Source organism: Entelurus aequoreus, linkage group LG10, assembly GCF_033978785.1.
Source record: "Entelurus aequoreus isolate RoL-2023_Sb linkage group LG10, RoL_Eaeq_v1.1, whole genome shotgun sequence".
Classification (NCBI taxonomy): Eukaryota; Metazoa; Chordata; class Actinopteri; order Syngnathiformes; family Syngnathidae; genus Entelurus; species Entelurus aequoreus.
The window spans coordinates 8593224-8620663 of record NC_084740.1 but is presented as its reverse complement, the minus strand read 5'-3'; the positions used below and the strand labels follow the sequence as shown (position 1 = coordinate 8620663).

Genomic DNA, 27440 nt, shown 5'->3' with positions numbered 1-27440 from the left:
TTTGGGTCTAAAAATTGTAACTTTGAGTAAGTTTTTAACAGTCGCTTTTAAAACATGCAATAAAGTGCTATTTAACATTTTGAAGCACAATCTCCCACTGTTAGAAAATGTAACAGGTGAACATGAAGTAAACTCTACTTCTTCCTACTGCTTTTCTTTCGGACATGTGATGTTTCATGTTCCAAACAAATAAAATCATTAACATATGTCTCTTGCCATTCATTCAAGATAATACATTTTATTGTTAAAACCACCATTTAATCCATAAAATTAACAATCAATCAATACACGCGTCATCCTGTCATTTGGGGCAGCTGTGATTGAGCATTTTGTGCGGGTTTTTTTTGTTGTCGGTATCCTCAGCTGCATTGGGGTCAGTTATAGTGCACCTGCGCCACACTGGACTCACGTATGCCCGGCAGTGTCCCATCTGATCCTGGGTCAGCGGGGCGTCGCGTTGTCTCTGACAAGTTCCGCCATTTCCCCCCCACCTCGGGCCCCGTCTGAGTCCTTCTTCCTCCTCCTCCATTGCGCTGTTATCGGCTAGTGGCGGCGGTACGGGGAGGCGGAGCGGCGGCAGACAGACACAGGCAGGCAGGCTGGCTGGCAGGCGGGGATCCGGTGTGTTCCACAGTGGAATGAAAGTGGCAAACACCGCATCCCTTATGACAGCAATTAGGGGCGCGACGACATATTGTAACATTTGTTATTGTCTCCTTATTATAATAGCCTGACTCGACTAGCTTAGCTTTGATTGCATACTTCCACTACGGCGGGGAAGGGAAGGAGGAGTCCGGCCGGGTTTCAGTAGTAGGTGGATTATTTATGTCACTTTTTTCTTCCTAGGGCTCATTTACGAAGATAAAACAACGGCCAGATCTGCTATTTTTGAAGGCTTTTTTTCGTCGCACCGAGTGAGCGAAGATGTCGGGGCAGAGCATCACGGACCGGATAACGGCAGCCCAGCACAGTGTAACGGGATCCGCCGTGTCCAAAACCGTATGCAAGGCCACCACTCACGAGATAATGGGCCCGAAAAAGAAGCACTTAGACTGTGAGTATGAGCTTAAATGTCTCTTTTTAAACAACTTGTTTTTAAGCTGAAACCATCTTGGATTCGTGGCTGACGGTGACTAGGCCGCAAAGCCTGATAGCTAACATGCTAGCTCCCATCAAGGGGGTTGGACTCAAACCGTTAAAAAATGTTGGCACATTAATAGCATATTTTTCTACAGGTAGCTTTTTGTGTCAATTAACTTATAACACGGGGTTCAAATGAGATATAATATCGACACATTAAAGGAATATCAAGCACACATAGCAGCGTTTTGTTGCTAACAACCAGTAGGGGAAACTATTGCAACAGTCAAAGGCCCAAGTTGACATTTAATTATATGATTTCCCTCTCAATATCACCTACAACGTGTGTTAAATTGCTGTAGAAATAATAAGTTTGTTATTATGGTAAATCTACCCCCATAACAGTAATCGCAATGCACTTTTTTTGTAAGATATTGTGATCAATTGAACCTGTTGTGTGCATTAGAGCAGTGGTCCGGATACCGGTACCGGTCCGTGGCACATTTGCTACCGGGCCGCAGAGGAACATTAAATAATTTATAAACGACTGCATTTTCTCCGACTTAACTTTCGCCTGGCCCATGAGACACACCAAACTCATTCTCCCTTCTATGCCACATCAATATGGAATGCACTCCCAACAGGTGTAAAAGAAAGTGCATCTCTATCCTCCTTCAAAACCGCACTAAAAGAACACCTCCAGGCAACTTCAACCCTAGACTATCACCCTACCCCCACCATATCCCACCTCCCCGGATTGTAAATAATCAAATGTAAATAATCAAATGTATATATAGTTGTTCTTATGCTTTCTGAACTCACTATGTTCACTGCTCGCTGTACATATCCTACCAAGTCAGACCTACACTGTTTCAATGTCCATTTCTCAGATGATGCAATTGTTGACTGAAGTGCTGATATCAATCAAATCTAACCCCCCCTCCACATCCCACCCCCCGGATTGTAAATAATTCAATGTATATACTCTGATGATTAACTTGTGTGATGACTGTATTATGCTGATAGTATATATTTGTACCATGAATTGATTTACGTGGGCCCCGACTTAAACAAGTTGAAAAGCGTATTCGGGTGTTACCATTTAGTGGTCAATTGCACCGGGGGATAGGTTGATTGGCAACACTAAATTGGCCCTAGTGTGTGAATGTGAGTGTGAATGTTGTCTATCTGTGTTGGCCCTGTGATGAGGTGGCGACTTGTCCAGGGTGTACCCCGCCTTCCGCCCGAATGCAGCTGAGATAGGCTCCAGCGACCCCAAAAAGGATAAGCGGTAGAAAATGGATTGATGGATGCATTTTCTCTGACTTAACTTTCACCTGGCCCACGAGACACACCAAACGCTCACTGCTCCCCGCACCTCCCAGTGGGTGAGGGTGATGGGTCAAATGCAGAGGATACTGTCACCACACCGTGTGTGTGTGTGTGTGTGTGTGTGTGTGTGTGTGTGTGTGTGTGTGTGTGTGTGTGTGTGTGTGTGTGTGTGTGTGTGTGTGTGTGTGTGTGTGTGTGTGTGTGTGTGTGTGTGTGTGTGTGTGTGTGTGTGTGTGTGTGTGTGTGTGTGTGTGTGTGTGTGTGTGTGTGTGAGAAAGTCATTGGTACTTTTTTAACAAAAGGAATTTTCCTTTTGTTATATTTTTATAACTTTGTGACATGACACAATGCACATTAATGAACATATACAATATAAATGTGACCGATTGTAGCCAAAGGCTAATTTTCATCTGCATATCATTGCAAAGAAACAAGTCCAGGGCTAATTCAACGTTATAGTGAGTTGTATTTTTCATGCACTTATTTTTGCTCTATTTATCTGGCACAGGTGGAAAGCCGGTCCCTGAAAATAATGCCTACATTAAACCGGTCCGTGGTGCAAATAAGGTTGGGGACCACTGCATTAGAGCAGTGTTTTCCAACCTTTTTTTCAGCCAAGGCCCATTTTCTTCGTTGAAAAAATGCCGAGGCACACCACCAGCAGAAATCATAAAAAAATTAAACTCAGCAGCCGATATTGACAGTAAAAAGTCGTCGTTCTCGATTAGATGTGACTTTAAATCATAACCAAGCATGCATCACTATAGCTCTTGTTTCAAAGTAGGTGTACTGTTACGACCTGTCACATCACGCCGTTATTTATTTGGAGTTTTTTGGTGTTTTCCTGTGTGTAGTGTTTTATTTCTTGTCTTGCACTCCTATTTTAGTGGCTTTTCCTGTTTTGTTGGTATTTTCCTGTAACAGTTTCATGTCTTCTTTGAGCGCTATTCCCTGCACCTGCTTTGTTTTTAGCAATCTAGACTATAAGTATTTTTTTTTATCCTTCTTTGTGTGGACATTGTCATGTCATGTACGGATGTACTTTGTGGACACCGTCTGCTCCACACGCTGTAAGTCTTTGCTGTCGTCCATCATTCTGTTTTTGTTTACTTTGTAGCCAGTTCAGTTTTAGTTTCATTCTGCATAGCCATCCCTAAGCTTCAATGCCTTTTCTCACTCGCCTTTTGTTTATTTTTGGTTTAAGCGTTGGATACCTTTTTACCTGCACACTGCCTCCTGCTGTCGTCTGCATATTGTGGTCACGACAAACCATGTTCCCGACATCAACAAGGCAATTAGCTACCCGCTGCCTCCTCTTGATATGGAAGAGTATAGCTCTAGACAGCACAGACACTCAACAACGGCACATTATTTGCGGATTATAATTACTGGTTTGCAAAAAATATTTTTAACCCAATTAAGTGAAATTATATAATCTCCCACGGCACACCAGACTGTATCTCGCAGTACATTTGTGGTTGAAAAACACTGCATAGAGATGGTAGTTATTAAATGGTCAAATTGATCATGCGCAGAGTCAAAGTTGTTGGGTGACTAATTCAACAATAGAGATACTATGTTTAAGAGTACTTTGGATTATGCGTGTTGTTTTAATGCCTATAGTCCCCCTTGTGTTGCAGGTTGCACACCTGTTGTCCTGCTCGGGTGACTCCCCCGGAGGTGTCATGAGTTGTTAGACTTTGTACTGTGTGTGAGCGTGTGTCAGTGTACTTTGAGCACAAATACACGTAACATGATTCATATCATTCCTTACGTGTGTCATCTCTTTTGTAATCTGTATAATTTGAACCTTAGTTTGGAGATTTAAAGTATGATTTATAGTATATCATAAATATTGTAATGTATTTGTGTTTTGATGCACTTTACAGCCTGTGACATGAACACAGTCATGATACTATTTAAAGCGAAAGTCAAAAACTGAATATGCACTGTGACATGGCGGCGCTGTCAGTTCCTCCTCCATATTTGTCGTCCTCGCTCTTCACTAGGCAGTGCAGCCAGTCACCCATGCTAACGCCGCTTCTGGTGAAGGTTACCATGTCCTACTTAGAGTCGCTTGCCTTTTGAGGGAGTCAAATATAGGACGGTAAGGGAGGCCTAATCACCCCCACCTCACGCCCTGTCAATCTGATCCGTGCTGCAGATGGCATTGGTCGCTAGCGTCAACGGGGGTGGCGGCATCTTTTAACTTGCATCCCTCATCACTGCATGCGGATGTAAAAAAAAAAAAATACGAGTGGTGAAGAAGTGGGACAGCACATGTATGATTTACTGATCTCTGGCAGTGTCCCTATGAGCTTGTCAGTGAGGAGAAAACATTAATTCAACACACTATTTAATAGAAATAAGGCCGAATTTGAATGTGTTGAACATGCAGCAAGGAGCACTCAGTTTATCAAATGATGAGAAGAGTGTTGACATGACATTATTGAAGCAATTTGTGGGCAGTGAATCTCTGGAATGTAACGTTTACATTTTTAATAGAACTACCAAAGTAAAGCAGCTTTCAAAATATTTTAATTCATTCAGTGTTGGCGCTAGGAATCTTCAAAATGGGGTCCCAGGGACCCCATCAAGTCATAAAAATGGGGTCCCACAGTACATTTTTGGGGTCCCGCTTTTTAGTAACCGTTTAGAAAAAAAATGATAAATGTATGCATTATCCTGTTATATTTCACATTCTATATTGTGTTTTGGAAAAAAGTTGTCGTAAATGTTACTTGATTCATTAAAAAAATAACACAAAAGAAAACAAATGCCGTATTTGTGATCGATTAAACTTTCGGCGAATCAAAATTTAAGAAACTGTACCAGAAAGTACATTACTTTGAAGTCGACCAATAATTAATAATTTGACCCGGCAAATATACTGTATTTTCCGGACCATAGGGCGCACCGCCGAGGAATGGTCTATTTTTTATCTTTTTTCATGTATTAGGGCACATTAAAAGAGTCATATTATTATTATTTTTTTCTAAATGTAAAATACTTCCTTGTGGTCTACATAACATGTAATGGTGGTTCTTTGGTCAAAATGTTGCATAGATTATGTTTTACAGATCATCTTCAAGCCGCTTTCTGACAGTCTCATCAGGATGCGCCGTTTTGTGGGCGGTCTTATTTACGTGGCTCACCTTCGACAGAATCTTCTCCCCGTCCTCTTTGTTGTAGCGGTGTAGCGTGCAAGGACGGGAGTGGAAGAAGTGTCAAAAGATGGAGCTAACTGTTTTAATGACATTCAGACTTCACTTCAATCAATAACGGAGCAGCATCTCCTCATCCGGAAACAACCGCAACGGAAATGTGTCCTGTGAAAAACCGTCCGACCGGAACGCTCTAATAACTAAAGTTCCTTGGGTGAATAATGTAAACTCACTAAACCGGTATGTTTTAGTGCTTTCATGGCGAGTTTACTGACATATATAAGTAAGAACTTTACACTACGTTATATTAGAAATGGCACTAAAACGTTTACTACTAAAACAGTTTGATAGATTTTTGAGTGCCGTGTGTAATGTTCTATATTTTCAATGGAACATTTAAAATGTTGGTTTTGTGTACTTGCGACTTATCTCTTATGTTTGACTGCCATCTACTGGTCACACTTATAATTACGCCCTGTACCATATAAAATAGTGTAGCGTCCTGGAAGAGTTGGTACTACAGGGAATGCTGGGTATTTGTTCTGTTGTGTTTATGTTGTGTTTCGGTGCAAATATTCTCCCGAAATGTTTGTCATTGTTGTTTGGTTCGGTTTCACAATATGGCACATGTTAATGACAGTGTTGGTGTTGTTAATACGGCCACCCTTAGTGTGACATGTATGGCTGTTGAGTAAGAATGCCCTTCATTCATTCATATATGGGGTGTTTGAAATCCAAGATCATTAAAATTGGCCATGATCATACAGTGTGACAGCTTTTCTTGACATCTTCCATCCAAGACCATTTTCACCCCTTTTCAATGATTCAAAAGCTTTGAGGTGGGTAAGCTCAACCCTTATAGTCAAGGAAATACGGTAAACAGAACACTGGCGGAATAAAAGAACCGAGGTTAAAAAATAAATTAAAAAAACGCGTTCTGGGGACAAGTGGACTTCTGGAATTACGCGTCCTTTCTGATTTCAATGCGTAAAAAGACACAACAAGTGCGTTAACGCCAACACTGTAATTGTACATAGACAAACATTTATCTGTTGTGAGTTGCTCGGATATTCCTCATAAGGCATTATGGGAATCGAATCAGCCGGTTGCAGGGCAAATTTGTTGCAATCATCAAACTATTACTCCTGTAGTAAATTAACTGAACAAACCTTTTTTTTTAACAGCGATGCAAATATAAATATACGTTAGACACTCGAACAGGAGGTCCTGGTTATTTAGATGGGATGTCCTAATTGTTCAATTTGGCAAAGAAAGGGGTAAATAAAATAACAAATAAAACAAACATAACCTTTTACAGACTATGTCATTAAACTTATGTTCGATTCAGACCACATCTAGCCACTGGATGTTTGGCTACTTACTCACGTTTTACACCCACTTTGTGATATTGCACGGATCTGGAAGTATGTTACTATTCGCCAAAGTTAATTTATTGAAAGTAATTTTCTCTGTTGCTAATCGTCTTGAACATGTTGAGAAACTTGACTTCGCCATACTACCAGTACCAAAATGTTTGCACGTGCACACCGTCATCATTACGTTGTCTCCTTGGGCAAGGCGCTTCACCCTTGCTCTTGGTCGTGGTTAGTGCCTTGCATGGCAGCTCCTGCCATCAGTGTGTGAATGTGGAAATAGTGTCAAAGTACTTTGAGTACCTTGGAGTAGGGCTGAGCGATATGGCCTTTTTTTAATATCTCGATATTTTCAGGCCATGTCACGATACACAATATATATCTCGATATTTTGCCTTAGCCTTGAATGAACACTTGATGCATATAATCACAGCAGTATGATGATTCTATGTGTCTACATTAAAACGTTCTTGTTCATACTTCATTAATATATGCTCATTTTAAACTTTCATGCAGAGAGGGAAATCACAACTAAGGCAATTGACCAAAACTGTATTTATTAAACAGTTATTAAGCAGTGGCACAAACATTCATGTCATTTCAAAACAGAAAGTGCAAGATTGTCAGAGGCATTTTAAAACAAGCTATGAGTGCACTTTTGTGCATGATGTCACTAAGATGACATATCAAAACAACACTAAATTAAAGTGCACTTTTTGTACAGAACGCCACTACAATAGCTTAAAACAAATAAAGTGCACTTTTGTGCATGATGTCACACAAGATATTTCAATATCTGTCAAATAAAAATGAGCTGCATAATAGGAAATCAAATAGTGTATGTCCTTCGCTATGTGGTAGGTTCCTGCGGACGTTATCTCCTTCTGTTGTTGACTAGTTTTTTCATACGGGGTTGATGTGGAAATGGTTGCCTGAGTATTTTGTTGGTGTGGCACCGAACGGAGATGTTGACATGCGGAGTTTCAAACACTGTTCATTCTCTAGCGGGTGACTTTTCAAATTATGGTACATATTAGCAGTAACGGTACTTTTTGTAGCAACGCTTTTGCTCCACACTTGACATATTACGGTTGTCTGTTCAACATATTCCCACTTGAAGCCAAACCACCGCCAGACGATGGACCCCGTGCTGTTTTTCTTGGGAAGTAATTCTTCCTTCATTTGTTACCACATTCTCACCTTCTTTCTCTCGTATTACCACTCGCATCACAGCTAACGTTACCCATGCCGCTAACTCTCTGCTCCGCGAGGGCGTATACATACAGGTATGTGACGTATGTTAGAAAGTGCGCCTGTTTTATGTCTCTGTGAGAAGGAGAGACAACAAGAGTGAGAAACGCATGCAGTGTAATGCTTGCAGCTAAAAGCAACTGCGTGAGAACGTATACTCGAATATCACGATAGTCATTTTCTATATCGTACAGAGACAAACCCGCAATATATCGAGTATATCGTTATATTGCCCAGCCCTACTTCGGTCACTACACCGGTATGTTTTAGTGCTTTCATGGCGAGTTTACTGACGGTATTTTTCGGACTATAAGTCGCAGTTTTTTTTCATAGTTTGGCCGGGGGTGCGACTTATGTGTGAAATTATTAACACATTACCGTAAAATATCAAATAATATTATTTAGCTCATTCACGTAAGAGACTAGACGTATAAGATTTCATGGGATTTAGCGATTAGGAGTGACAGATTGTTTGGTAAACGTATAGCATGTTTTATATGTTATAGTTATTTGAATGACTCTTACCATAATATGTTACGTTAACATACCAGGCACGTTCTCAGTTGGTTATTTATGCCTCATATAAAGTACACTTATTCAGCCTGTTGTTCACTATTCTTTATTTATTTAAAATGCCTTTCAAATATCTATTCTTGGTGTTGGGTTTTATCAAATAAATTTCCCCCAAAAATGCGACTTGTGTTTTTTTCCTTCTTTATTGTGCGACTTATACTGCGGTGCGACTTATACTCCGAAAAATACGGTATATCGATATTGCCCAGCCCTACCTTGAAGGTAGAAAGGTGCTATACAAGCATAATCCATTTTCCATTTAAATATAAAAGTTAAAATAAAGTAATTATTATCAAAATGTCTTTTTTGATGAGCTTCTGTTGTGCATCGCTGATATTCCTGTTAAGTCTATCAATGACTTTGCTGTATTGTTTTATCTCTGGGCAGCTCACAGTGACGTCTTGCTGCAGGTGGAAGCGGTGTGTCCGAGTGCTTTTCTGTCGCATCTTGGCATCCACGATTGACGCTTTAGCCTGCTTGGACATACACACGGCACATTGTCTGTGGAACTCAAATGAAGGAGAGCGGACACTCGTCTCCCCCGCCAAGCTAGCTCTGTTTGCTCGCTCTTTGTTTATAGTGTGCGCAAAGCGCTCAATATGCATTTCCATTAGTCATACAAACTAACATAGTTAGATTAAGGAAGGGTTTGGTGTTGGCCTTGCTTCTGGGCTTCAGGGAGTTAAGTCAAAAAGTGGGAGTTTAAGACATTTCAGCCTAACGCTCATCTGTTTAACAGTAAGGTACCGTTCTAGTTCAATAGTTTCCACTACATGTTTCATTTTATGCCATTACGGGTAACTCTTTGTGTTGGTGTCACAAAATAAACAAGGGAACGCTGCGTATATTCATAAGAATGTGGTTCTTGTTGCTCACATGCACGTTGTGATCTATGTAAGACAAATGCATAGCACAACCTTTTTTGGTCCAGGCATGTAAAATTCAATTTAGCCCTCCTCTGCCGTCACTTTACTATCTATTCATATTCCATCAGCAGCAGCAGGTGTGCGCTTGCTCATGGGCTCAACATGTGTTTAGAAATAAATAGCGTCACCTCTTGGGTTTAAAAAAAGACCACAAGCACAGCTTTGAAGATGAAGCCTGCACCCTGAAAAGGCGAAATACTAAAAGCTCCTTGGTAAACCCTACTTTGGGTATTTTTAGGCAGTGTAGATAATCAAATGATTCACTTCTACAGGACAGTTGACATTAGTTATCGTCTAATTATATGTAGATTAGCATTACATAGTTTACTGTTTTGTGTTTGCATATCACAACTTTTTGTTACTTTCTTGTCTTAGACTTGATCCATTGCACCAATGAGATGAATGTGAACATTCCCCAACTGGCTGACTCGCTGTTTGAGAGGACCACCAACACCAGCTGGGTGGTTGTGTTCAAGTCATTGATCACTACACACCACCTCATGGTGTACGGAAACGAGGTGAGCCATGACCCCGCAGATTATTTTATAACACTGGACAGATATCAGCAGTGTTAAGAGAAAAGGCTGATTATGTGAGCATGCATGAATAAATTAATGGCTTTTAGTAAGCATTTTTCCCACTCTTATTTGCAGCGTTTTGTGCAGTACCTGGCATCGAGGAACACACTATTCAACCTCAGTAATTTTTTGGACAAAAGCGGCCTGCAAGGTAACACTCATCAAACTATCATGTTATACCATGTAACACATGTTAAAGTCGGTAATCCTCTGTTCATTTCAGGGTATGACATGTCCACCTTTATCCGGCGGTATAGTCGCTACCTAAATGAGAAAGCCGTCTCATACAGACAGGTTGCCTTTGACTTCACCAAAGTTAAGCGAGGGTAAGTAACTGAAATTATTGTTGTGTTCTGCTTTGAGATCGACCGATATGTTTTTTTTTGGGGGGGGGGGGGGGGGGGGGGCAATATCGATTATTAGTAGTGAATGAGGCAGATAACAGATATTTAGAGCCGATCTTTATTTACAGTAAAAGTGACATTAGGTGTGTCAAAATTTAAAATAATACTATAACTCCAACACTTTTATTTCAATACCAGAAGCATGTTTATTTAAAGTTAAAGTACCAATGATTGTCACACACACACTAGGTGTGGGGAAATTTGTCCTCTGCATTTGTCCCATCCCCTTGGGGAGCAGTGGGCAGCAGCGGCGCTGCGCCCAGGAATCATTTTGGTGATTTAACCCCCAATTCCAACCCTTGATGCTGAGTGCCAAGCAGGGAGGTAATGGGTCCCATTTTTATAGTCTTTGGTATGACTCGGCTGGGATTTGAACTCCAACCTACCGATCTCAGGGCGGACACTCTAACTAAAAATAGGGATGTCCGATAATATCGGACTGACGATATTATCGGCCGATAAATGCTTTAAAATGTGATATCGGAAATTATCGGTTTCAAAAAGTAAAATGTATGACTTTTTAAAACGCCGCTGTACGGAGTGGTACACGGACATAGGGAGAAGTACAGAGCACCAATAAACCTTAAAGGCACTGCCTTTGCGTGCCGGCCCAATCACATAATATTTAGGGCTTTTCACACACACAAGTGAATGCAAGCCATACTTGGTCAACAGCCATACAGACACTGAGGGTGTAAACAACTTTAACACTGTTACAAATATGCGCCACACTGTGAACCCACACCAAACAAGAATGACAAACACATTTCAGGAGAACATCCGCACCGTAACACAACATAAACACAACAGAACAAATACCCAGAACCCCTTGCAGCACTAACTCTTCCGGGACGCTATAATATACGCCCCCGGCTACCCCCTACCCTAAACCCTGCCCACTTCAGCCTCCTCATGCTCTCTCAGGGAGAGCATGTCCCAAATTCCAAGCTGCTGTTTTGAGGCATGTTAAAGAAAAATGCACTTTGACTTCAATAATAAATATGGCAGTGCCATGTTGGCATTTTTTTTCATAACTTGAGTTGATTTATTTTGGAAAACCTTGTTACATTGTTTAATGCATTCAGTGGGGCATCACAACAAAATTAGGCATAATAATGTGTTATTTCCACGACTGTATACAGTGCCCTCCAAAAGTATTGGAACAGTGAGGCCAATTCCTTTATTTTTGTTGTAGACTAAAAACATTTGGGTTTAGCATCAAAAGATGAATATGAGACAAGAGATCAACATTTCAGCTTTTATTTCCAGGTATTTGCATCTGGATCTGATACACAACTTAGAAGATAGCATTAATTGTAATGGAACACAACATTTTTAGGTGAGCAAAAGTATTGGAACATATAAACTTAAAATAGATTAAAGTGAATAAGACTTAATATTTAGTTGCAAATCCTTTGCTTTCAATAACTGCATCAAGCCCGTGAGCCATTGACATCACCAAACTGTTGTATTCTTCTTTAGTGATGCTTTTCCAGGCTTTCACCTCAGCCTCTTTCAGTTGTTGTTTGTTTTGAGGGGTTACTCCCTTCAGTCTCCTCTTCAGCAGGTAAAATGCATGCTCTATTGGGTTTAAGTCTGGAGACTGACTTGGTCAGTCCAAAACCTTCCACTTCTTGCCCACAATGAACTCCTTTGTTGTTTTGGCAGTGTGTTTTGGGTCGTTATCTTGCTGCATGACAAAGGATCTCCCAATCAGTTTGGTTGCTTCTTTCTTTAAATTAGCAGACAAAATGTTTCTGTATACTTCTGAGTTAATTTTGCTGCTGCCATCATGTGTTACATCATCAATGAAGATGAAAGAGCCCGTCCCAGAAGAAGCAATGCAAGCCCAAGCCATGACATTACCTCCGCCGTGTTTCACAGATGAGCTTGTATGTTTGGGATCATGAGCAGATCCTTTCTTTCTCCAAACTTTCGCCTTTCCATGACTTTGGAAGAAGTTAATCTTTGTCTCATCAGTCCATAAAACTTTTTCCCAGAATTTTTGAGGCTCATCTCTGTACCTTTTGGCAAATTCCAGCCTGGCCTTCCTATTCTTCTTGCTAATGAGAGGTTTGCATCTTCTGGTGTAGCCTCTGTACTTCTGTTCATGAAGTCTTCTGTAGGGTTGGGTATCGTTTGAATTCGAACGATTCCGATTCCAGTTCTTTGTTTCGATTCCGATTCCTGACGATTCTCAATTCCGATTCTTTTAAGAGGCAGGGTCAAAAAAAAGTTTAGGATATTTTAAATGAGCTAGCTAACCTACAGTCTTTCTGAATGAAATAGTCTGACATTCTCCATCAATTTTAATTCTATTAACTTTTTATGAACTTTACTATAAATTCCTCACAGGGCTGTTTTCAACTAGAATATAAATATCAAATCTATGAACTTGAATATAAATATTATAAATTATGAATACATTTTCCCAGGGTACACTTTCCTCAAGAGAGCTTTATTTTTGAAAACCTCATGAAAACACATTTACACACAAGTGTATGATGCTGCAGGTACTTAAAAATGTTACCGTGCTCCCACTGATGGGCTAACCTGGTGCAGAAAAGCAAATAAACAGTAAGAATCAACTTGCAAAACCCAGTCCAGATTAGCAGCAGGTACAGTATAAAATCAGAGACAGTTCTTGTTTAGGAAAATGACCATATCCGCCTTCTCAGGCAGGATGCGTGAGCGTTCTGGACAGATAGTGTCTCCTGCTGTGGAAAATACACGTTCTCTCGGTGTGGAAGAAGCTTGAACGCATAAATAGGAGAAAGCCTTTGCTGTCAGATCGCGCTAAGTCTTTTGTTGGTTCCACCGGACCACCACCATGCAGCAGGGTCGTCAGACATAAGTATCGGTGGAACGTCCTGGTACATCTGCAGCTCTCTCTCCACTCGTTTCTTGATGGACATGGAGCTCTGTTATTTCGCGGTTATTTCATTTTTTTTTTGTAAAGTAAAGCCACACTTTCGACCGCCGACGCCCGCTATCCATGCTTGAGCTTGACTGACTCGCTCAGCTATGCTAACACTTCCGGCGGTGGGCGCTTCTTTGTTGGTGCTCAGCGGCTTCTTCTTCCGGTTCGGCGGACTTTTTTTTTTTTTTTTTTTTCCGGTCGGCGGACTGGGTATCGAAAATAGGAATCGAAAATTAAACTTTTGAACGATACCGGGAGAATCGTAAAGTTAGTCCCGGTTCCAATCGATACTCGATACTCGATACCCAACCCTAGTCTTCTGCGAACAGTAGATTGGGATACCTTCACTCCTGCCCTCCGGAGGTTGTTGCTGATGTCACGAACGGTTGTGTTAGGGTCTTTCTTTATAGCTCTCACAATGTTTCTGTCATCAACTGCTGATGTTTTCCTTGGTCTACCTGTTCGACGTCTGTTGCTTAGTACACCAGTGGGTTTTTTCTTCTTCAGGACATTCCAAATGGTTGTACTGGCTATGGCCAATGTTTGTGCAATGGCTCTGATTGATTGTCCATCTCCTCTCACATTCACAATTGCTTCTTTTTCACCCATAGACAGCTCTCTGGTTTTCATGTTGGTTCTACCTCTAAATGCAGTCTGCACAGGCAAAACCTATCCTACCCAATCTGAAACTGCGCTCAGACATTCAGTGCTATTTATTGTTTGAATTTATTGTTGCCCAGACATCTGGGCAACAAAGTCACATGTTCCAATACTTTTGCTCTGATGAAAAATGGGTAGTTTCAAACAAAATGTGCTATCTTCTAAGTTGTGTATCAGATCCAGATGTAAATACCTGGAAATAAAAGCTCAAATGTTGATCTCTTGTCCCATTTTCATCTTTTGATGTCAAACCCAAATGTTTTCAGTCTACAACAAAAATAAACAAATTGGACTCACTGTTCCAATACTTTTGGAGGGCACTGTATATCGGTATCGGTTGATATCAGAATCGGTAATTAAGAGTTGGACAATATCGGATATCGGCAAAAAAGCCATTATCGGACATCTCTACACATAAACCTTTGGTTTAGGTCAGGCTGCTTAGGAAAAAGTAAGTACTAACCAAACATACTGCAGAAGAAGGTACTCATAAATAACATCAAATTCAAGCACAATATTAAGTGCTAAAATAAATTGAATAAATCAATAAAATTAAACTGCAAATGAAAATACATCGTCACTACTTTGGCCATAATTTTTGCGCTTAAAACTTGCGCTCTAGACTTCTTCTGGAGCCGGGTTGATATTGTCATTACTGCCGCAAGTGGTGAAAAAGTGTATTACAACTAAGTGCCGCTGCGGCACATATGGACCGCAGCTGAGAAACAGATATTTTTGAGCGGCTCTCGAGCGGGGTGCTCGCAAAAGACACTGATGGAGAGGACTGGGATGAGAATTTCAATTTGTATGTGTCTATGTACTTTCAACACACACTGTATGTACAACCACTGGAGTTTTGCCACGCTTTTCTCTCCATTGTGTTTGAGAACCCTGCAGAATTCTGTAAAATACCACAGCTTCTGATTGGCCCTGCCTCTTACATGTGCTTGGTTTGCGTAACCAATCAGATTGCGCCGTGGGCAGACTTAGACTTAGAAAATCTTTATTGTCCCCAAGGGGCAAGTTGGTTTGCAGCAATAGTCATTAAAAACAAGCTACAACAGTAAAAACAAGGTGTACAACAGTAAAAACAAGGTACAAATACATAAAATACATCCAACATACAAACTAGGGCTGCAACAAATAATTGATTAAAATCGATTATTAAAGTTATAGTTGCCGATTAATTTAGCCGTCGATTCGTTGGATCTATGCTATGCGCATGCGCAGAGGTTTTTTTTTAAATTATTTTTTATTTAAAATTTGTTTTATTTTTTTATTTTTTTTTAAATTAATAAACCTTTATTTATAAACTGCAACATTTACAAACAGCTGAGAAACAATAATCAAAATAAGTATGGTGCCAGTATGCTGTTTTTTTCCCAATAAAATACTGGATAGGATAGAAATGTAGTTTGTCTCTTTTATCCGATTATTAATCGATTAATCGAAGTAATAATCGACATATTAATCGATTATCAAATTAATCGTTAGCTGCAGCCCTAATACAAACCATCATGAAGGTATTGAGCTAAAAAGGGCAATGCTGAAGGCAGAGAGCAGGGCTGCACATGAGTCAAAATAACCAGTTTTATATGGGCATATTGGATTAAAAAAGACATTTGTTTGATGGTTGTTACATTAAATATGATTTAAAAAATGTTTTGAAAATGGATCTGAATATTACTATTTATTATCAACATAAAAAAAGGCTGATACAGATAAGAGGCCGGTACCAATATTTGTCAAAATGCCAAATATTGGCGGCGATAATCGGTCAATCCCAAGTTCTTCTGTTTGATAATAAATGCTTCTGTACTGAGGAGTATTCAACATTCTTAGGGGCAGCACTACTCAATATTTTTGTCTTTACTTATGCAGTTGCAATATGGTCTATGGAGTGTCCGGTTGCTTTTGATTCAAAACCTTATACCAGTTATTCTCAAAACTGTGGTTCAAGTACCACTAGCGGTACGCTAAAGATTCACTTGATTAAAAGACTGTTTTATTTCCTATATTCAAACACAGTGTTACTGTTCAAACCGTGTGTAATGTTACCATGGCCAAAAATATTAAATATATTTGTTAAATAAGACCTCTGCCTTTTTTAAAATAAGTACTTAGGCCTACTACAATTCTGCATTTTAATGTTGGTCATTGTGGTAGTACTTGGAGAGTCAAGTTTTTTTCTGAGGTGGAACTTGCTTAAAAAAGTTTGAGAAGCACTGCCCTATACCGTATATCTTCATACTTTGGGAAAAATAAATCATTGATCGCTTGCTGATTTTGTAAGTTTACCGCTTCTCACTGATATAGACTTCTCAAAACTTTTACAATAGAGAGACAGACTGTTAAAAATAAAGGTTATACTGTATATAACAGTTTTACAAGGGAGGAGCTGTTTCATGATCCCAAGGGAGCGCTTTGGCATCAACTCGACTCAAAAGTGTTTAAAGGTAGAGAAATGCTGAATATAAGCCCAAAAACACAATCCCAGCTATCAAAGATTGAGGTGGAAACCATCTGCTTCGGGGCTTTTTATCTGCTAGAGGTAAAAGAAGACGTCACCACACTGAGGGGTTGATGAACAGGTCGTACAGTTTTCGATTTTGAGACCCTACGGGCTTCAGCCCCTCAGCTAAAGCACTGAAGATGGGTCGTGGTTAAGTTAAAACCTTCGGCAAAGGCAACCAAGGGAAAAATTACCCTAAGATCCTGGAGTGGCCTTGGGGGAACTGCACTTTTTGGGGGGAATTTTTGCCTATCGTTCACAATCCTTACAAGAGGTCAAAATGTATTTTGTTTTTTTTTCATTCTAACTTGTAATAATTGGCTCTTTCTAGGTGGCTAGCAATGCAGCTACTTATAGCCCATTCTGCCTCTAAATCACTTTGAAAATGCATCTAAAACCACCAACAATTAGGGGTGTAACTGTACACAAAAATGTTGGTTCGGTATGTACCTCGGTTTAGAGGTCACGGTTCGGTTCATTTTCGGTACAGTAAAAAAATAACAAAATATAAATGTTTTGGTTATTTATTTACCAAATTTGTAAACAATGGCATAACATACATATACACACAGGGTCCGTTGTCAGGGTTAATGTGGTCAACATATATAAAATAAAAACTAAATAAGATAAGGCTCAGAATGGTTTATTAACAAAACCTTTGTACATATAAAGTGCTTTTTTTGATTGATTGATTGAGACTTGTATTAGTAGATTGCACAGTACATTACATATTCCATACAATTGACCACTAAATGGTAACACCCCAATAAGTTTTTCAACTTGTTTAAATCGGGGACCATGTTAATCAACATTAAACTGCCTCAAGTTGTTGCTCAGGTTAAATAAAATATATATAAAAAGTGCAACATTAAACCGTTTCAAGTCAACTCGGTCTCAGATTAACTTTTCTTTTCCCCCCCATCCTGGCTAACTTGGCAGTAAGAGGATATATGGGCTTATTGTTCTTCCACCATAGAAGTGGGTCAAAATCTATTTTGTAATGCAATATGGACTTAAATCTGCTGCTATAAAAACATTTGTTGTTGCTTTAGCCCTGCCTGACTCGACAAGGAGAGGCTGCTTGAATGCGGTGGTGACGCTTCAAATGGGTTAGCATGTTTGACGTGTTGTCAGAAGCAGCTGCTGAACAATGTCGGCAAACCTCCGTACTCCATTGTTGTATCGCGCAGCCAAAGTGTTCCCAAACGGGAGATCTTAACGAGGCCGGAGGGTCTTCCAGCTCTGGCTTTTACATGTTGTCATCCGGGTGGAGCTCAAAGTAAATCCGCTGCTCCTCCACATCGAGGGGAGCCAGATGAGGTGGTTCGGGCATCTGGTCAGGATGCCACCCGAACGCCTCCCTAGGGAAGTGTTTAGGGCACGTCCGACCGGTAGGAGGCCACGGGGAAGACCCACGACACATTGGGAGGACTATGTCTCCCGGCTGGCCTGGGAACGCCTCGGGATCCCCCGGGAAGAGCTGGACCAAGTGGCTGGGATATATACACACACACTTGCAGTGTGTATATAAAACATTGATGGAGGGTTTTGAAGTTGTTTTAAAGGTCTTTGAAGACATACCTGTATGTGTTCTTGTCTCTCAAGAGTAATGTGAACGACAGGGAAAATTCCCAGAAAAGTGCAGTTCTCCTTTAAGGCAATTAGAAATATTTGGCAGGATTTGAAGTTGTAAAGCCCATTTGGCAAAATAATTAGGATTTGGACAAAATAGGTATACATGAGTCGACCAAAATCTCTCATGAGATGTGTGCAACCCTGGTGACCAACTACATAAGCATCTGTGCCTGCTTTCCAAAACTGATCATTGCTGACAAGTTGCTTTTTGCTTTGGGAGAAAAAATATTATTTCAATTCAATGTAAATTAATTCCTGACTTTAATGTAATGTTGTTTTTATGTGGATTTGTTTTTACATTATGTCTCTGTGTTACAATAAACCTAACATACCTACAAATTGGGGATATGTTATGTCAGCAAGCATTTAAATACTTTATTAATTATAGTTGCCAGGCAAGTTTATTGACTCAACTGCAGAGAATACCTAACATATGTTGGTGTAAGGCTGAGCTAATCAACTATACAGTTCCAGAAAATGAAAGACCGGGGAGCTGGACTTCTCCCTTTACTATTAGTTTGGTTTTGTATATTCCGTAGAAGCAGCGTCCTCTACAGTAGACTAGATTTTATTTTGGTTTATTTAATAACCTCTTCAAAGATCATCTCTACGACATCACTCTAGGGCAGGGGTCGGCAACCCAAAATGTTGAAAGAGCCATATTGGACCAAAAATACAAAAACAAATCTGTCTGGAGCCGCAAAAAATTAAAAGCCATATTACATACAGATAGTGTGTCAAGAGATATACATTTAAAGGACTTAAAGGAAACTAAATGAGCTCAAATATAGCTACAAATGAGGCATAATGATGCAATATGTACATATAGCTAGCCTAAATAGCATGTTAGCATCGATTAGCTAGCATTAATGCAGTAACCAAATATGTCTGATTAGCACTCCACACAAGTCAATAACATCAACAAAACTCACCTTTGTGCCTTCACGCACCACGTTAACAGTTGGGTGGACAAAATGAGGGAGAAAAAGAAGTGGCATAAAACACGTCCTAGAAAGCCGGAGAAAGTTATACATGGAAACAAACTAAGGTGAGTTCAAGGACCGCCAAAATTAGTAGGACAAAACGGCGCTCGCCAAATACTCGAATCAGTGAAGCATGTTTAATATAAACAGTGTGTTATAACAATTAGTGTCATGTTTGTCCTCCTACAGAAACCATATTAAAACAAAAAATATATTTTTTCCCCTCATCTTTTTCCATTTTTCATACATTTTTGAAAAAGCTCCAGAGAGCCACTAGGGCGGCGCTAAAGAGCCGCATGCGGCTCCAGAGCCGCGGGTTGCCGACCCCTGCTCTAGGGTTTCAAAGAATTTGCTGCAAAAATGTTACTCACAAGTTTTTTGAACTGAACTTAGGGGCTACCAGTTGAATAGCCCAAATGATGAAAAAGAGAGGACCTAAAATGGAACCTTGAGGAACACTACTAGAAAATATGGATTCACCAGACGTGGAGGTTGTTCATTCTGTTTAATTTTGTATAAAAAAAGCAGATAATACACGTGACACAAAACTATAGTCATTTCAAATGGCAACGTTTGGCTTTAAGACACACAAAAATAAATCACGAAAAAATTAATTGTGATAGTCAGTTAGTTTCAATGTTTAGCTTGCAATATGTGATGCATGGACTTACTAGCGAGTGACAAACTGTACTCTTTATAAATCTTACTCCAACTTTCTCTGATTGCTGTTGTCAGATCAGCTAGGCAGGTTTGAGTCTTGTCATGGACCATTTTCATCAATTTCCAACACAGATTTTCAATTGAATTGAGATCTGGACTATTTTCAGGCAATGATATTGACTTTATGTATCTTTCTTCAAGGCACATTTTTGCTCTATGGCAAGATGCATTATCATTTTGAAAAATGATCATCCACAAACAATATTTGATTGTTAAAGAGGTTCATTTAGCCTACTAATGTGTATTTATAAATAGTTGATTTATATAGGCTAGTAAGGTAAAGTTTTGTACCTGACAAGTTTCGGCTATCTTGCTTCTGCAGCCTTCCTCAGAGGTGTCACATGATGTTAGTGGGACACCGCCATCCCACCACCTCAGGTGGGATGGAACAATCCATATAACACGTCACAGATGACGTCACACTAACATCACGTGACACCTCTGAGGAAGGCTGCAGAAGCAAGATAGCCGAAACTTGTCAGGTACAAAACTTTACCTTACTAGCCTATATAAATCAACTATTTATAAATATTTGATTGACTGCGTGGGTTCCCTCCGGGTACTCCGGCTTCCTCCCACCTCCAAAGACATGCTCTTGGGGATAGGTTGACTGGCAACACTAAATTGGCCCTAGTGTGTGAATGTGAATGATGTCTGTCTATCTGTGTTGGCCCTGCGATGAGGTGGCGACTTGTCCAGGGTGTACCCCGCCTTCCGCCCGAATGCAGCTGAGATAGGCTTCAGCACCCCTCGCGATCCCGAAGCGGTAGAAAATGGATGGATGGATGGATGGAATAACAAAAGTATCCAAAATGTCAATGTGAACTTGTGCATTCATTGAAGATATAATGAAATCCATCTTCCCAGTGCCATTACCTGACAATTGATATGTAGCTCCATTTTGTCAATGACTGTGGACATTTGTATGTTTTCTTCAGGCAGCCTTCTTCATAAATGTAATTGGAACGGCACCAATCAAAAGTTACAGCATCATCACCTTGCCCAATTCACATTCATGATTCATTACTGAATGTTTTTCATCCAGTCATTCATAGGCCCTAGATCCTTTTCCTTAGCCCACTGTAACCTTGTTTTTTTCTGTTAAGCTGTTAATGACAGCTTTTTTTTTTAGCTTTTCTGTATTTAAATTCAAATTTTTGTTAGGCGGTTTCCTACAGTTGGATCACAGACAATAACTACCGGTAAATGTTTTGCCCATTTGTTCTTCTTTTGTTTTGCTCTGCATTTTCTGTTTTCAAGACATTAAGTTTTCTGTCTTGAAGTGTTGATGTTTTACTTGGTCCACCAGGATGATTTGCTTTAAAAGCTTTCCATGCTGATTGTACTTGGTCTAGATTTTAAACATACCTGACTATGGACAATCAACATCTTTTGCTACATTATGTGATGATTGACTTTTTTGAAGAAGTTTGACAAGACTATCCTTTGTTTCAATTCATACCTCTTGTGTTGGAACCATTATTCATGTCAATCCCCCTGTGGCCACAGCTCTCTAAGGTGTGAACACTCATTTTGAACTGCCGACTAATGAAAAGATAGAAATTTAGAGTAAATCCTTTTTTTTTTTCTCAAATTGATTGATTGATTTTCTGCTTGATCTACAAATTAAACCGTTACTACCACAATTTATTTTCTTGTTTTTTATAGTGTTTCTTGAAGCTAGAAAGTTGCCATTTTAAATTAATATAGTTGTGTGTCATGTCTTCGATTGTAGGATTTTTAAAATAATTTCCAAAAAAAAAGTTTTCCCCCTAAATAAATAAGATAAAATTCTTAATAGCCTTTGTTCAAGGTGTGGACGGCACACCTGTGAATACCTGGAGCACAGTGCATATTTGAGCAAGGCCGCATACATTTCAGCAAATGTGGTATAATTTGTCCGTGTCTTACGGTTTGCAAACACCCTCCCGCTGTATACGCAGAGTGGATGGCGTCATGAGGACCATGAATACAGAGAAGCTTCTCAAGACCATCCCTATTATTCAGAACCAGATGGACGCCCTCCTCGATTTCAATGTGAGTCTACGAGTGCCCTGTGAGGCAGCAGCTTTATACAAATTTGACAACAAATGCTATCCATCTATGAGGCTGCTGTTTCGAAGCCTTTTGTTTGCTGCCACTTTTTGTATCGCAACAAAAAAATGTCAGGAATATATACAAATCTGGGCTGATTGCTTTTCTGCAGGTCAATGCCAACGAGCTGACTAATGGAGTCATCAACGCTGCCTTCATGCTCCTCTTCAAAGACTCCATCAGGCTCTTTGCCGCGTATAACGAAGGTATCATCAACTTGCTCGGTAAGACGCCTCCCCTCACATTCCAGCCTCTGTGGACAATTGTTGCGGTTCAAAAAATGTAACCAGCACCCTCTGTCACCAAACAGAGAAATATTTTGACATGAAGAAGACTCAGTGCAAAGAAGGTCTGGATATTTACAAGAAATTCCTCACCCGAATGACCCGAATATCAGAGTTTCTCAAAGTGGCTGAGGTACATTAGCGCCGTTTGTTTACTGCTTGGCTTTGGTGCAGAAAACAGTAATTTGTCCATGCTTCTGCTTCTGCAGCAAGTGGGCATTGACCGAGGAGACATTCCAGACCTTTCCCAGGTAAGCTTCATATTCTTACGAACTGATATCCTTTCTCTCTTTCAAAATGCTCTTGATCTCAACACAAACCACCAACATTAGATACCATTGTATAATCGCCAATGCAGTTCTATACCACCGCATGCAACAACCACAATAATAAGCAGATTTTGGGGTTAATATCTCTGAATGAGAAAAATACTGAGTATTGACATTGTTGTTGGGGCAAACATCTTAAACAACCTTACTGGATTGTGTACTTAATAAAGTTTCTAGTTGGATTTGAGGTGTGGCCTCCAAATTTTCCAACTATTGTCAATCTGTAGGCAACCCGAGGCCATTTGCTCATTCTGGCTCAAACCCATTTTAATTTTTTAACACCGGCCCACGTTGGCCTTGCTCTTTTGGTTGTCTCCTTGCACTCTGCATGCTTTCCATCTTTAAGTGCATGTTTCAAAAGAAGGTACACTTCTTTCTGTCCTTTCTTCTTCATCCTTCTTCTCAATATCTTCTTCCTTGGCTTCACCTTCTTCTTTGCCGCCTCCTACTACAGTAAATAAAGGTGTCTGGTATACACAAGGTGTTGCTCACTGCGATTGCATTTACTCACAGTTGCACAGTGACAGTTGAGGTTACATGTGTTTAGGGAGCTGTGCTGTTGGCAGTTTATTTGCTGTGCAGCTCAAATGGATTCCCCTCTTGACTGTCACCACCTTTATATTCTGTATTCTCCCCTTATCTTTCCACTTTAGTTCACAGTATGTGTAAGTACTATCATTTCACTCTTCTTCTGTGTCTGTGACTTGCTTCGCTGTTTGTATTTTTGCATGCCTCTGCGCTGTCTCGCATAAGTCAACCAACTTGAACGAGATAAAAACAACTACCAGTGTGGTGACTCTGCGTCATTGTACATTAATGTGTTAAAGCAGAGTAGCTCATTTGTTGCAGTATGGCTGCCCTGTTGTGATTAGTAGTGGCCAATTTCAACAACGCGCCGGTTGTTGAACGTGCCTCAATACAGCCATACACATGTTGCTCTCATCCAGAGTAAATGTGTGACTGGAATGCAGTCTTTGGTGCATCAGTGGTGGGTAGCTCCAAGTCTGGTAAACCATCTCACACACAATGAAAATGTGGCTTGTATTCAGCTCTAGCTTGGTTGCCCACCACTTTCCTTCATGGTGTCAATGTCCACACACACATAGACACAGTCGTCCATGTGTGTGCAAGTGACAGGCTGACTGTATTTTCTCACCACAACAGGCTCCCAGTAGCCTTCTTGAGGCTCTGGAGCAGCATTTGGCCTCTTTAGAGGGCAAGAAGGTGAAAGACTCTACTGCAGCCAGCAGGTATGTTAATCCACCTGTCACCATTTTTGTTCCTTGTGGGACCCCTTTGTTGTCTCTATTCAGCTTTAAGTTTTTGTCCCACAGGGCCAGCACTCTGTCGAATGCTGTGTCGTCACTTGCGAGCACGGGAATGTCTTTCACTAAAGTGGATGAGCGGGAGAAGCAAGCAGCCCTCGAAGAGGAGCAGGCCCGACTTAAAGCGCTTAAGGTGCTTATGTTATATATATATGTATGTGTATGTATGTATGTATATGTATGTGTATACAGCCCCTTTCCAGAAAATTTGAATATCATGGAAAAGTGTATTTATTTCCATAATTCCACTCAAAGTGTTAAACTTCCATAGATTATAGATTCAGGGCCCACAACTTAAACGATTTCAAGTATTTGTTTATTTGTACATCATTTGGGCTTCCAGCTCATAAAGCCCACAAAAACAGGATTTCAAAAAATTAGATTACTGTGAAGAAATCACCATTTACTTCTCAATTTCTGCAGAAAAATAAATAAATTAGGATCGGATCAAATCAATCAAAATATGGTACTTTCAAAATGATACGTCAATCTTCAATACTTTGTAGGGAATCCCTTTGCCTTAATCACTGCCTCGATGTCCTGTTGCATTGAGGCAATCAGCCTGTGGCATTGGCTGGGAGTTATGGAAGCCCAGATTTCCTTGATGCTTGCTGTCAGCTCTTCTTTGTTTTTGGGTCTGGTGCCCCTCATTTTCCTCTTGATTATACCCCATAGGGGTATTATCAATGGGGGGTTTAGGCCAGTCAAGCACTGTGATGGCATGGGCATCAAACCAGGTTTTGGTGCTTCTAGCGGTATGGGCAGGGGCCAGGTCCTGCTGGAAGATGAAATCTGCATCTCCATACAGATCCTCTGCCGAAGGAATCAGGAAGTCCTCTAAAACATTCTAGTAGACTGATGCGGTGACCTTGGATTTTAAAAAAGTAGAGTTTACCAACAACTGCACTGAACATTGCACCCCAAATCGTGACAGACTGGATATTTCACAGTGGACCTCAAGCAGCTTTGGTTCTGTTCCTCACCCGTCTTCCTCCAAACTCTTGGACCTTGATTCCCGAATGAAAGGCACACTTTACTTTCATCGGAATAGAGGACCTTGGACCACTGGCCAATAGTTCAGTCCTTCTTCTCCTTGGCCCAGTTGAGACGCTTCCTACGTTGGCTCAGGCTCAGAAGCGGTTTAACCCTAGGACCCTGACAGTTGTAGCCCATCTCCCAGATGCGTCTGAATGTGGTGGTTTTTGGAGCTGTGACTCCCGCTTCATTCCACTCTTTCTGGATCTCTTCCAGATTCATGAATCTTCTCGTTTGATAATCCGCAGAAGCCCACGGTCAGCTCTTCTGCTGGTTTATCTTCTCCTGCCCTATTTCACCCTTCCATTGGACTTTCCATTGATATGCATTGGACACAGCACTCTGTGGACAGCCAGCCTCCTTGGTTATGAACTTTTGTGGCATACCCATCCTATGGAGGCTATCAATGATGGTCTTCTGGCCAGTTGTCTGCAGTCTTCCCCATATTGATCCTAACTGAGACAATTGAACCAAAGTAAAGCAAATTAATGACACCTGGGGAAACCTGTGCAGGTGCTGTGAGTTTAGTAGATGAGTTGTTTGTGACACTCTGTATAAAACATTAATGCCCTGTTAAATTTGGGCTGATTTTCTTCACAGTATTCAAATTTTTTGAAATCCTGTTTTTGTAGGTTTTGTGAGTTGGAGGCCCAATTTAAGTACCGTATAAATAAACAACTAAATACTTAGAATCGTTTATAGATTCAGGGCCCACAATTTAATCTATGGAAGTTTAACATTTTGAATGGAATTATGAAAATAAATACATTTTTCCATGATATTCAAATTTTTTGGAAAGGGGCTGTATGTATATATGTGTATGTATGTATGTATGTATGTATGTATGTATGTATGTATGTATGTATATATGTGTGTGTGTGTGTGTGTGTGTGTGTGTGTGTGTGTGTGTGTGTGTGTGTGTGTGTGTGTGTGTGTGTGTGTGTGTGTGTGTGTGTGTGTGTGTGTGTGTGTGTGTGTGTGTGTGTGTGTATACAGTATGTGTATATATATATGTGTGTATATATGTTGTGTGTGTGTGTGTGTGTGTGTGTGTATCAGTATATGTCTCTATGTGTATATATATATATGTACTGTATATGTGTGTATGTGTATATACTGTATGTATATATGTGTATGTATATAAGCAACTATTGGCTTCGTTGTTCTCTCTTTCGGCATGTTTGCTTGATCCGGACCTGCTTTCTTCCCCAGGAACAGAGGCTCAAGGAGCTCTCCAAAAGGCCCTCCTTTGCCACCACTGATACATCGCCTATCTCCACCACCGGGGGCACAATCAGCACGGCCCCAGCTATCGATCTATTTTCTACACCCAGCTGCTCAAATGGGTATCTTACGTTAAACCTTATATGGAGTAATACATTACAATCTGATACGGCATACAAGTCTGACCATATACCTAATTTGACACCTAAGTCACTCCCAATGTACACAGAACACATGGACATATAAAATACAGTTAAAAAAAGATTCAATTAAATATAATTAAATTAAACAATTCCTTACCTAGATTGTAATTGCTAAAGATTCCTTCAAAAGGGCGGTACGAGACACAATTAACATTTCCGGATACCTTGTTACACACATTAAGGAGTTGCATGAATTCCAGGAGGGTGCGTGTTTTGCCAGAACACTAGCTCGAACGCGTCATCTATCCATAGTGTGAAAACACTTCTAAGATTCTAATCTTCACCACCATGGTGGAAAATAAACTTGAGTGTTTGTAACTGAAGGTCAAGAGTAAAAGGAATGATTACGCACACACACAAACACACTCATACACACACACACACACACGCAGGACAACACAAGAAGCCAAATGGCTAAAGCTTCAATGGAGAGTAAGGGTGATCGATCCAGATGTCTGTACTATCAATACATAAATTGGTACGATTATTTGAATGTTGTCTATCTGTGTTGGCCCTGCGATGAGGTGGCGACTTGTCCAGGGTGTACCCCGCCTTCCGCCTGAATGCAGCTGAGATAGGCTCCAGCAACCCCCGCGACCCCGAAAGGGACAAGCGGTAGAAAATGGATGGATGGATATATAAACGATACTAAAGTGGGGGACGGCGTGGCGCAGTTGGGAGAGTGGCCGTGCCAGCAACCTGAGGGTTCCTGGTTCGATCCCCACCTTCTACCAACCTAGGCACGTCCGTTGTGTCCTTGAGCAAGACACTTCACCCTTGCTCCTGATGGGTCGTGGTTAGTGCCTTGCATGGCAGCTGTGAATGTGGAAATAGT

General features: G+C 40.5%; 1 protein-coding gene across 15 annotated transcripts in view; it reads left to right on the top strand.

Annotated features, from left to right (window-relative positions):
* The first annotated feature begins 322 nt into the window (after positions 1–322).
* The window catches only part of picalmb (phosphatidylinositol binding clathrin assembly protein b), a 45413-nt gene continuing 18295 nt past the window's right edge, over positions 323–27440 (top strand). For 2 of the 15 annotated variants that reach the window (XM_062059956.1, XM_062059954.1), the window contains exons 1-10: positions 468–1054; positions 10075–10217; positions 10353–10603; positions 22055–22148; positions 22318–22429; positions 22516–22622; positions 22699–22740; positions 23983–24068; positions 24153–24276; positions 26391–26524. In XM_062059956.1, coding sequence (XP_061915940.1) covers positions 925–1054; positions 10075–10217; positions 10353–10603; positions 22055–22148; positions 22318–22429; positions 22516–22622; positions 22699–22740; positions 23983–24068; positions 24153–24276; positions 26391–26524 — 1223 coding nt within the window. In that variant the 5' untranslated portion in view covers positions 468–924. Of the gene's footprint in view, positions 441–464; positions 1055–10074; positions 10218–10352; positions 10604–22054; positions 22149–22317; positions 22430–22515; positions 22623–22698; positions 22741–23982; positions 24069–24152; positions 24277–26390; positions 26525–27440 lie in introns of those variants that run through there. The other 13 variants (XM_062059949.1, XM_062059946.1, XM_062059948.1 and 10 more) reach the window with 13 other exon arrangements.